Raw genomic sequence first — 12,585 nt, 5'->3', positions numbered from 1 at the left:
TGGCGTCTCTGGAACATTGGAGCCAGTGAGTCTTCTGCTGTTCCATCTGGCTATGTAGAGGGGGGCACATCTGGCTATCTAAACAGGGGAAGGGAGGCACATCTGGCATTTATAGTGGGGCACACTGGCTATCTGAACGAGGAAGGGGGCATATTTGGCTATCTGGGGGGGGCACATCTGGCTATATAAACAGCATTTGCATATTTGGCTCTACCCATGACCATGCCCACATTCTGATGCGTGGTCACACCATTTTTTTGCGGAGGGCACAAAAACTGTCTTTGTCCCCGGGTGCTGAAAACCCTACCTATGCCTCTGGTGCCATTATGTCACACGGCAGAAATACATTCTCAGTTGCAGTAAGAAGAGTTCCATTGGCACAGCAATAACGCAGTTTTTTTTTTCTCTTTTAGTTAAAGGGTTTGTTTCTGACATACTATTAGGTAATAGATTTGGAAAAAAAACAGTATTAACCACCTTTTGACTTTGGTACGTGTCTAAAATGTGACACAGTTAACTCAACATATTGTCAATTCCGCTAAGATTCACATTGCTACTTCATGGCATTCCCATTTCTTATCCTTCTCAACAGTCCTTCGAAATATAGACTCCACTATGATATCTGAGTGTATTAATGCTAAAATAGCTGACCGTTTAGATGTATTTGAGAAAACCTGGGATCCTTGGATCTCATTCAGGGGTCCGGCAGCCTAAGGTTCTGGATTATGACCTGGCTATTACATTTCTTTTCCCCTATTTGATCATTATATTCCGTGTCTTACATAGTTCATGTACTGTATGTGCTTCTACCATTGGACTTCTGGCCTTTTTCAGTGATGAATACTGCCTTTGAATTCCTATATATTTGTTGTCTTACTGTGAGAATTTAATGACTCAAGATGTTATGGTTAGCCCATGTTCAGGCTCTTTTGTTATATTGAGCTTTAATTATTTTATGTTCCTCTTTTGCTATCAAAAGTTGTATGTCTTTACTTTTTGTTTAATAAAGAGATTTTGAAACCTAAAATGTGACACAGCAACAAACCGCAATCACAGATGTTAATATATTTAGGCATCTTCCACTGCCTGTGACTACTCCTGTGCACTGTCCGGGCATTTGCTAGTGTTTGGCATGGGCGGTGCAGAGGCGGCCTCCCTACTGTGTCGTATCAGAGCACGGCTCATACCCCTGCGGGGTTATAAATGCTGCCATCCGACTGCAAAAAAACTGCAGCCAAAACTGACTTGCGGCCCGGCAGGCTGAACTGCTTGACAAGCATGCAGTCCAGCCTCCCTTATGAAAGGGGCCTAAATATTTTGAACTACTAATTTTAATACTGTCAAAACTAAAACAACTGCTTTTTCTTTCAACTATTGATATAATTGCAAAGGATTCTGTTAATCGATCATTTACAGCTAAAAAGTTAATAGATGCAGATTTGTTTAACTAGTTTGCCTTTTTAGACGTAGATTCTATGTCCAAAAACGTCCTCTGGTGTGTTCCTGGATGTAGTAACTACATCCCCGATAGGAAGCCGCCGACCGCCAGTGCATGTGCATGCTCCCGCTCAGAGAACGCTCAGGCATACGCTGGTTTAAAAGTGATTGATGATTAAGTTCAGCAAAAAAAGGTTTTACAATTTTTTATTTTTTTTTAAAGATTAAGGGTAAGTCACAATACAAATAAAGTGTTGGGTAAGTTTCTTCGTACAGGTTTATTTTCTTGTCTGGAACAACACTTAAATTGACCAGTTATAATTTGGTAAATTACTGTATTTTTTGGACTATAAAAAAAAAAAAAAAAAAAAAAGAGGGGAAAGAAGTCACCGTGTTATAGTCCAAATGCAGGGAGTTCCTGACTTGCGAGCGCCTGCCAATACAAACCTCCCACCCACCGCAATGTCGGGGACTCCATGTACTGTACCCATGCAGAGGAGGACACAGGGGGACAAACGGAGGACACAGGGCAGTGTTCTCCCCAGGATGTTTTAGCCAGGTGCTCCACAGTTTTGGTGAGCGCCCGGCTGTCATCGGCTCACTTACTCCTCTGCTGTAAGCAGAGTTGTGCAGCTGGAAAAAAATTCTGGGGAGAACACTGCAGGGGGACAAACGGAGGACACAAAGGGGCATAAAGGAGGACACAATAGGGACACAAAGGGGCATAGAGGAGGACACGATAGGGACACAAAGGGGCAGAGCGGAGGCCACAAGGAGGACAGAGGAGGACACAGGAGTACACAAGGTGAACAGAAGAGGACACAGGGAGACACAAGAGGTACAAAGGGGGCATAATCCACAAGATGCCCCTGCACCAGGTTTAGTATATATATTTTTTCCCCTGGTTTTTGTCATCTAAACCTAGGTGCATCTTATGGTCAGGATCATCTTATAGTCCGAAAAATATGGTATATCCCATGATTGTAAGATTATTCTGGTGGCAACCAAGCTCTCTTTCAGCGAGGGTTAGATTATCGGTAAATAATGCTTAACACACACTTTTTGGTATATGTTTAGATTCTATGTATAGTGAATACATTCTATATTTAAGTGTTGGAAGATATCCAAGCCATTGACTGGATTTTGTGGTTATATGTTCTATCCAAAGTGCAGGTCACCTGCTGTAGTCTTACAAGCTGTGCTTACATTCTCACCTTCCCATCAGCACCAAGCTCCACCCCTTCTAGTCCAAGGATCATCTCTCTAGTGTTCATACCACCAGAAGAATGGCGCTGTCTCGTACCTTCCAGTTTCATATCCCTGTGCAGAACACAAACACATAGCATGATGGGCCAGCATTTCACAAGAAAGTTCAGGAATGCGGTGGCTATGCATTATCATAATGTAAACAAAAAAAACGTATGTAATGATATACCAGTGCTACACAAATAATTTTCTGTATTAATGTTATTAAAACAGATTTTTACATTTTAGTTCGCAAACTGCCCAGTAATTCCTCTTTCCCTGCATGAATAATTAGCTGAACAGAGCAGTAAGTATCGCAACTCTGAACACACACCTGCATTCAGCCCTTTCTCACTGAGGATGCTACTAAAAATTTAGTGTATGCTCTTGACGAATGTAAAACCTTCTCTGTTGCCTACCAACTAACAGACTAGCAACTCCAATCTATGCTGAACTCTGCTGCTAGGCCTGTCCACCTCTTTTCCCACTTCTTGACATTTTGTTTTTTTCAGCTCTTCACGGTTAGCCAATTAACCAAAGAAACCACGTCAAGCTCCAGAGCTTGGCCTACAATGCTCACCACAAGCTTTCCCCCACACATCTCCTCACTTGTTTCCAGATACTATCCCAAACCCAATCTCTGCTCAGCCCATACCCTCCTTTAGCCCTCCACTTGAATTACCTTATATCTGCATACACAGGACTTTTTGTGAGCTTCCCCCTCTTCTGGAATTCCCTTTCACAACACATCTGTCATTCTCCAAAGGTTGAAATTTTAAAGTTGCACTTTCAAAACTTACCATTTTTACAGGCATACAATCTAGCTGAAGCCATTCTTTTCAGCCTCTGACCAAGCTCTGCTTTTTATAGAACAGGACTTAAAAACTCACTGCCTCTGGATATGCAGCTTATGCACTGCCCTAATCAATTTCATCCTTGTTACTTTTCACTGGCAAGGGTAGGGCTCTCTCCTTTTTCTTTCTTAACCTCGTTCAGAACGGGATTTCCTTATGGGCAAGCGGCGCCAGCGGCGATCGGAATATACGGGGGGATGCCGCAGGGAGGGGGGAAGCATGTAGCTAGCGCTAGGCTAGCTACATGCTAAAAAAAAAAAAAAAGTGAAAAAAACCCTCCCGCAGCCGCGGGAATTAAACCATCAGGGGGGTTAAACCTGCTGTGGGTTTTAGTCTCTCTGACATTCATGTGGTCTACAGACTCAGTATTATTACTACTTTCCATTTTGTACCCATTTGATACTTTCATAAATCAACAGTATTCATAATAACTCATTGTTGGTTGGACTTGATTGATGAATGTCTTTTTTCAACCAAACTAACTATGTAAAATATGTGTATGAAGGTGTTGGAAAATAGTGGAAACAAAACCCTCAACAAGGGTGGACCATAGAAATTGTTTGCAGATTTGTTTCTTTAGTTTCACAGTTCACTGCCCACCTCATCTATATTAGGTTTAATGCACAAGGGAAGAATTGGAGCTTATGCCAGTTACTATGCTGACAGAGCTTGCTGCAGGCTTGTTATTCACAGGAAGTGGGGTTGCATGATCTTATCTCTGAACAGGAAGTTAGCCACTATGGCTTATACACACGGGGTACGTCTGTCGCCACAACCACGTGGCACACGCGAGTTGCGGCGACAGGTCGCCCGTGTGTATGACGCGCGCGCCCCAAACCGTCGCTACTCCGAGCTGTCGCCAGGTGATTGACTTGCTCGATCGCCAGCAACAGCTGTCGCTGCAACTGTCGCTAGTCCGCCGTGTGTATGCGGACTAGCGACAGCAACTCCATAACTCCATACACAATGTATGGAGCTTCCGGCGGGGGGGAGGAACCTTCGGCGACAGCTTCCGCCGTGTCTCTGCCTTTGGGCAGAGACGTGTAGACAGCTGTCGCACGGGCGGAGCTGTGCGCCCCCGGTGCGCTAGCCACTAGCCACTTTTGTACCCCATGTGTATGTAGCTTAGATGTCTTGCTTCTGAATGGATATGTGTAAAGCTGTTCCAAGCACAGGTATAAAAAAAACTAATAAATGTGAAAATACAGGGCCAAAGGTGACACAATTTGCACAAAACAACAAGCTTGCTAGTTTTAATTTAATTGAGAATCAGTTATTATTATACAGTATCTCGTTATGGTAAACTCGATTAAATCCGACATGTCCGATCGGGACTTGATCGATAGTGTGGTCGATTCTGCATTGATAACTAACCAAAATCGATTACACTATTGCTCGAGTCCCGATCGGACATGTCGGATTTAATCGGTCCAATCAAATTCGATCGATCGCATGTGGAATTGTATCGTTTAGATGGAGCTTTACACACTGTCTGTGCTCGCTTGCTGAAGCATTAGTACTGTAACCCCCGAAAAAAAAAAAAGGTTTAAACTTACCTGGGGCTTCTAACGGCCCCCTGCAGCATCCTAGGCCCTCGCCGGGACAAAACAATAATCCTGTCCCCCACCACGGCTCACTTCTGGAATTTGTGACTTTAATGTCGCAAACCACTGGGCAGCTCTGACCTCGTGTGTCCTCGCTCCCGCTGATGTCACCAGGAGCATACTACGCAAAAAAATGGCTCCCAATTATTGACTGAATTAGTACTACAGTACTAAAAAGTACTACAGTATACTTATCTGTTTGAGTATGACAATTTCTGATATAGTAAACTACTTTCCTGGTTCCTTGGAGTGTAGTATAAAGGGATTCTACTGTACCACTGATTGATTGCCCATATAGCAGACAGGTAATAAAAGAGGCTGTAAAGTTTAAATAGAAAATGGTGCCGTTTGGCTGTGCTGTGTTGTAGAGATCAGTGAATCATGCTTTATAACTTGTCTAGTATTACGTATTTCTGACAATACAGAATATGATCCCTTCTTCCCATCTAAACCCCTGACTCTCCCCTGAAGCTAATAATGGAGCCGATGTGTTTTATCCATCTTGCACCTAGCTACATTCACTCTGACAACACCTACTGAAGGAGAACAAAATGTGTAGGTGGGTGGTGCTACCCTTACATGCCAATATAGGAGTACTCCTGCTTACTTGGCTTAGATCCTGAGCCCTGCTGAGATAAGGCCTTCATTGTCTGATTGAGAAGTTCACAAGCTTGAATGTCTGGACCTCAGGGAATAGAGGCCTGCAGACTCACGTGACAATTAGTGCTAAAATCAGTTTGTACCCTTCTGGCAATCCTCTACTTTGGACCTGGCCAGTATCAACGCTACTACAAGTTTATTGAAGTTCCCACAGCAGGGTGCCTTCTCCTTCTGCATCCCCCACCCCTCTCTATAGGACAGGATAGGACATTAAGCCAATAGCTAGGGCAGCATGCCTGTGCAGCCCTTTTCTAAATAGCCTCCCACAAAGACCACAAGCAATCATTTTAGAAGAATATTAATGCAGCATCTGAAAGTGGCGTAATACTTTAAGGGCCCATTTACACTTGCAACAGCAAAGTGCTAGCGTCTTTCGCGGGTGATTTTACCACGATTAGAGCGGTAAAATCACTGAGCACTCTCGAGATTCAGAGCGAACATGATCAGCACTTTAAACACTGTATTGCGATCGCTCCAGAATCGCAGCACAATGCTGCACGGAACACGTTTTGCGATTGCCGCTAAATAAAAAACACCCGCAATTGGCAGCAATCGTGGCAGTGAGATCACTGCCATGAGGTTAATATTGTGCTAGCGTTTTAAAAAGCGCTAGCGCTTTGCCGATTGGTGGGAATCACCCCCTAATCGCCCAAGTGAGAACAGGCCCTTAAAGATTATGCTCCTATAGAATAGAGTGCTCAGTGCTGGTTGAGGGGACTGCCTTTGACATGGGAGACCAGGGTTCGAATCCTGGCTAGGGTCAGTACCTATTCGGTAAGGAGTTCAAGGTAAGACTCCCTAACACTGCAGGGTGGCCTCCTGAGCGTGTCCCAGTGGCTGCAGCTCTTGAGCGCTTTAAATCAGACAGGAGAAAAGCGCTATATAAATGTTCGGATTATTATTATTATTATTAAAAGAAAAAAATGAAATTTGAAACAGGGCTGCAAAGTCGATTGGTTCATAAGCTAAGGAGTCAGAGTCGTATTATTTTTGTACCGACTTCACAGCTCTGCCAGGACTGGCGAGTTGGAAGTCGAGGAGTCTGAGCTATTTTGGGTAGCTGGAGTGGGAGGTTTCATAAATGGAGGAGTTGGAGTCCGATGATTTTAGTACAGACTCCACAGCCCTGGCTTAGCAGCAATTTTTTATTTAAAATAATGTAACTAAAGGGTTAACTTCTATTGCTAAAAGGAATCACATTAAATGGCAATCCTGATTTATACAAGGAATAACATGGAGAGAAGTACTTGGTGGGGTTATTATTGTTTGGATGCCTAGGAGTGGGTACATGCACCGCAATGCAGAATGTAAAAACATTTCTGGAATTAACTAATTACAGCTAACTTTGTTGAAAAAACTTGACTGACTGGAATGATAATTGAGTGTGTGAGATATGTAATTCACATACCACCATAATATACGGGACAAGAAAGCCCAGTAATTGTTATTTCAGGAAAGTATGTCAGTGGAGTATGAATGAGATAGATCAGGGGATAACTGGCTCTGGGTAGCGAATGTACATCCATTCATCACAGGAATACTCCCCATCATTCATCTTGCTGTAAGGGAGTAGCTCAGCATGGCCTGCGAAGGAAGGCAGCTCTGTTTGAATTGGTATGACCTTGAACAAGTTGCTCTAGATCCAATTACTTTCCTGCTTAGGAATGTGAGCCTGCTGAATTCCCTCTGATTGCATTGTTACAAGGTACCCAGAAAAATATTATTTCACATTTGCAGACAGCCAGACTAAAATGTGAACGCACAGTGAGCTTGCCAGGCACGCACTGTTATAAGAAACCTAAACTCAAAGAAAAAAGTTAAAGAGGAACCGTAACCAGGGATTGAACTTCATCCCGATCAGTAGCGGATACCCCCTTTTACAAGAGAAATCTATTCCTTTTCTCAAACAGGTCATTAGGGATGTGTGTATGGCTGATGTTATGTTGAAACCCCTCCCACAGTGTGATGTCAGCACCAGGTTACCAACATCACACTGTGGGTGCATTGTTGCATTGTGGGAAATAGCTGTTTCCAACTGCCAAAAATGCATCATCTCTTTCCACAGACATAACCTGCCAGCAGTAAAGATATTGCCATGTGACAAATGTCCGAATGTAAATCAGGGAGAGGAAAGATTTTACAATGGGCAAACACTGACTATATCATTTATACATAATCACTGTAAAAATGAAGCACTTTTTTTTCACTACGTTCTTTTCACTGCAGTTCCTCTTTAACTTACCTGGGGCTTCTACCGGCCCCCTGCAGCCACCCTGTGCCTGCACTGTGGCAAACCGATCTTTCCGTCCCCGGCAGCAACCCACTTTTGTTTTTGGTGACTCAGCGAGTCGATGGCCACTGCACCTGCACAGCCCTGGCTGCAAAAGTGCTCGATCACACTCTCGTCACCTGGAGCAGGGCACTCCCGGCGATGGGAGTGTGACTGAGCACTTTTGCGGGCACTTGTGCAGGGCGCACAGTAATAAATACATCTTGGAATGTGCAGGATGCTCTTGGTGACAGGAGCGTGATCAAGGACGTGAGCAACAGTGGACATCAACTCGCTCAGTCACTGAAAATTAAAGTGGGTCACTGCTGGGGATCGGTTTGTCATGGCGTGGGCACAGGGCAGCTGCAGGGGGCTGGTAGAAGCCCCAGGTAATGCTGGTCATACACTGGTCAATTATAGGATGATCGACTGACCTAACGATTCTCAGAATCGATTCAAAATAAATGAATCAATCAATCATGAATCGATTTTTTGCTTATACACTAGGGTCGATTTTTGTTCCATTTTTCCACCTTTAACGATTGGAGGCTATTTTTGATAAAAAAAAAAAAAAAAAAAGCACCCTGATCAATCAGATCGAGTTAAGTTTGATCGAATACATCAGGGTTTCTCAATACGTGGTACGCGTACCCCTAGGGGTACGCAAGACTACAGCCGGGGGTACGCACAGTGGCTTAGCTGAGTCATTCCATCTTGGCTGCACTCTCAACACCGCTAAGGGCTAGTTCACACTTGATTTAAAAACGTATCCGTAGCTACGTTTTTTGTCCCGGACGAAAAACGTAGCCACGGATACCAATGTTAAAAATAGGAATAGTACACACTCAAGTTAAAAACGTATCCGCGTGCGATCCGCAGAATACGTTTTTAAACCCGGAACGCTGAGTCCGGACTTGCAGCATTTTTCACGGACCCGTATACACGTACGGGTAGTGAAAATCAATGGGGAAACGGGCCTCCCTCTTCACTGACATTTTGGGACACTGGAAACGGATCAGTTTCCAGTGTCCCATGGTGAAGGAGGGGGCCGCCATGCTGGAGGGGGTAGCAGCCAGGACAGGGGGCTGCGGGCAAAGCGGCGGCTAGGGGGGTCACATCCCCCCCCCCTTGCTCACCTGGGTGCCCCCCGTCCCCGCTCCCCCTCCAGCTCGCATATAATGTAATAATTTGTACCTAATTAAGTTCGGCGAGACGGGCACTTCCGCCCACACCGCTCGCCGTCACTTTCTGCGATGCCGCCCACTGAAATACAGAGGGCGACATTGCAGGAAGTGACGGCGAGCGGTGTGGGCGGAAGTGCCCGGCTCGCCGAACTTCATTAGGTACAAATTATTACATTATATGCGAGCTGGAGGGGGAGCGGGGACGGGGGGCACCCAGGTGAGCAAGGGGGGGGGGGGGGATGTGACCCCCCCTGGCCGCCGCTTTGCCCGCAGCCCCCCGTCCTGGCTGCTACCCCCTCTAGCAAAAAAAAAAACAAAAAACACGCAAGCGGATCCAAAACGTGTGCTGCAAAAAAGGCAGCACGGATCCGCTTGCGTTCCGGGTTTTGAAAATCGGAGCCCGGACCACGGATGCGTCCCGCACCCGGAGCTAGTGTGGCCCAGGCCTAAGTGTCCCAAGCAGCGCAACAAGACCCGGTCTGTACGTAGCCGCCCTGCTTGATTGCACAATATATACGGACAGCTGCAGGCAGCAGTGCCAAGGGCAGGACGGCTGGGTCTGGACTGGCACACACAACACGTGGGTCTCGCCTGGAAGAGGAAGTAGGTCTCGATGGAGCAGCTGCAGGCTCCGTGCCTGATTCCTCTGTCTAAGCAGAAGATTTGTTGTTCAGGAGTGTTTTCGGCTACTGGGCTGGCAGCTGCATGTTTATGGTAGCCAAGGCAGCTTCTGACCTTTGTTGAACTGTCAGTATAGCGGACAGTGAGGCCTGGTTTGCATCCACACAGGCTGTCTTTTAACAGCGCCCCGCACGCACCATGCGTGATGTCTCTTCAGCCACGAGGATCCTCACCCCGTGCTGCCCGCTCTATCTGCTCACATTCCTGGGCTCTGCAGAAAGTAACGAAGAAACTGCAGAGGAAACCTAGACTTTGGCTCCCACAGAACTAGCCTGCCACAAAGTAAGGTGGGCACTCAAGGTGTGTGTGTGAGAGAGACTCAGGAGGTGTGTGGGTGTCTCACTCAGGAGAGGTCAGTCTATGTTGTGTCACTCAGGAGGGTTGTGTGTGTGTCTGTCTATCACTTAAAAGGGTTGTGCCTGTGTTGTGTCACTCAGGTCAGAAGTGTGTGTGTGTGTGTCTGTCACTCAGGAGGGTTGTGTGACTATCACTTAAAGTGTGTGTGTGTGTGTGTGTGTGTGTGTGTGTCTATCACTTAGGAGGGGGGGGGGGTGTCTATCACTCAGGAGGGGTGTGTGTGTCTGTCACTTAGAAGAGGTGTGTGTGTGTGTGTGTCTGTCACTCAGGTGTGTGTGTGTGTATAAATAGAGTATGTATGTGTGTCTCTGTGTGTGTAAATTGCCTGTGTTCTCATCGCCCACTGCCAACCTCAGCCAGCACCCTCACCGGTCTCTCCCACCCTTCACACACTGCCAGCCTCACCCAGCACCCTCATTTTCCCGCAAGTGTGTGTGTGTGTGTGTGTGTGTGGGTGCACGCACACGTGTCGGTGTGCGCGCGCACTCGCCGGGGGTACTTTGCAGAGCAGAGATGAAGTAGAAGTAAGGGGTACTTGGTTTAAAAAAGTTGAGAAACACTGGAATACATAATGAAAAGCTGTCGATTCTTGTTCCATCGATTGAAATAACCCAACACACTCAATGGATTCATTTTAAGAATTCGAACGAATATCGGCCAATAAGAATCGCTTCTCAATCAAAATGACAACTGGATTTTTGATCCATTCGATTCATTTATCAGTTATAATAATCGATCAAAGGAAAAAAAAATCCACCAGTGTATAGTCATCTTAAATTAAACTGGCTTTTTTTTTTTAGTGGAGAATAGGTTTCCTTTAAAGTGAACCTGAGGTGAAAAACTGATGTGATAAACAATTGATATTATCCTCCTACTCCTAAAAATGAATTTTTTAGACATTCCAGGATTTTATTTTAATATTTAAAGGGGAACTGAAGAGAGAGGTATATGGAGGCTGTCATGTTTATTTCCTTTTAATCAATACCAGTTGCCTGGCAGCCCTGCTGGTCTATTTCTCTGCAGTAGTATCTGATTAAAACCAGAAACAAGCATGCAGCTAGTCTTGTCAGATCAGACTTATAAGTCTGAACCACTGAAACACCTGATCTGCTGCATGCTTGTTCATGGGCTATGGCTAATAGTATTAGAGGCAGAGGATCAGCAGGGCTGCCAGGCAACTGGTATTGTCTAAAAGGAAATAAACAGGACAGCCTCCATATACCTCTCTCTTCAGTTCCCCTTTAAAGGAAACGTCCAGGAGAGAAAAGGGTCAATATAGTTCATGTTTTTACATTTAGGGACACTTAATAGACTGCTACTGAGCAGAGACAACAAAACATTTGATCTACTTTCTAAATGTTTAAAGGATACATCCAGGGGAAAAAAAAATCCACTTACCTGGGGCTTCCTCCAGCCCCCGGCAGCCGTCCTGTGCCCTCGCAGCAGCTCCGGTGGCTCCCGGTCTTCTCCTCGCCAGGTCGGCTTCTTCTGCGCTCCACCGCTGACGTCATCAGCGATGCACGGCGCAGGCGCAGAACTACTGGCGAGGTCGGCTTCTGCAGCGGAGAAGACCGGGAGCCACCAGAGCTGTCGCGAGGCACAGGACGGCTGCCGGGGGCTGGAGGAAGCCCCAGGTAAGTGGATTTTTTTTTCCCCTGGATGTATCCTTTAAACATTTAGAAAGTAGATTAAATGTTTTGTTGTCTCTGCTCAGTAGCAGTCTATTAAGTGTCCCTAAATGTAAAACCATGAACTATATTGACCCTTTTCTCTCTCCCTCTGCTCTCAGAAATATATAGAAAAATATATTCTGAAAAATATATTCTGACAGGAAAACTTTTATGGCTATAATTTGCTTTGTTTTCAGTGATTTTTACTATATATTCCTGACTTGACAAAAGTAGTTCCAGCCTTAAAAATTTACTCTTTCAGGCAGCAAAATAAAACAAGTAAACTGCCTGAATTTGTACAGTACTAAACATATTAATAAACATGTTTATTTCATCATGTCACATGTCGCCTCAGGTACACTTTAAGCTGGCCATACACTTATAGATTTCCACCCAATATTACAAATAATCCATTCCTTTCAGAAATATCGATTCCTATCATACACTGCACATTTTTTCCAATAGGTTCCAGCAGAGAAACTATTAAAAAAAATCGATCCAAATGCAGAGCTGCAATGTTTGATGCAGCGCAAAGCTATAGGCCATGGATTTGCCAATGCTCTTGCCCCACCCCAGATTGTTTTACATTTTCTATCCTGTCGGATTGATACTTTTGATCGTTTT

At 45.1% G+C, this 12,585-nt stretch overlaps 1 protein-coding gene across 4 annotated transcripts in view; it reads right to left on the bottom strand.

Annotated features, from left to right (window-relative positions):
• Window positions 1–12,585, bottom strand: part of CABLES1 (Cdk5 and Abl enzyme substrate 1) — a 152,131-nt gene that overhangs the window by 19,017 nt on the left and 120,529 nt on the right. For all 4 annotated transcript variants that reach the window (XM_068237255.1, XM_068237257.1, XM_068237254.1 and 1 more), the window contains one exon: window positions 2,652–2,757. In XM_068237255.1, the coding sequence (XP_068093356.1) occupies window positions 2,652–2,757 (106 nt within the window). The remainder of the gene's footprint in view (window positions 1–2,651; window positions 2,758–12,585) is intronic.

This window comes from Hyperolius riggenbachi, chromosome 5, assembly GCF_040937935.1.
Source record: "Hyperolius riggenbachi isolate aHypRig1 chromosome 5, aHypRig1.pri, whole genome shotgun sequence".
In the NCBI taxonomy this organism is placed as follows: domain Eukaryota; kingdom Metazoa; phylum Chordata; class Amphibia; order Anura; family Hyperoliidae; genus Hyperolius; species Hyperolius riggenbachi.
This window is presented reverse-complemented; position numbering and strand designations above follow the sequence as displayed.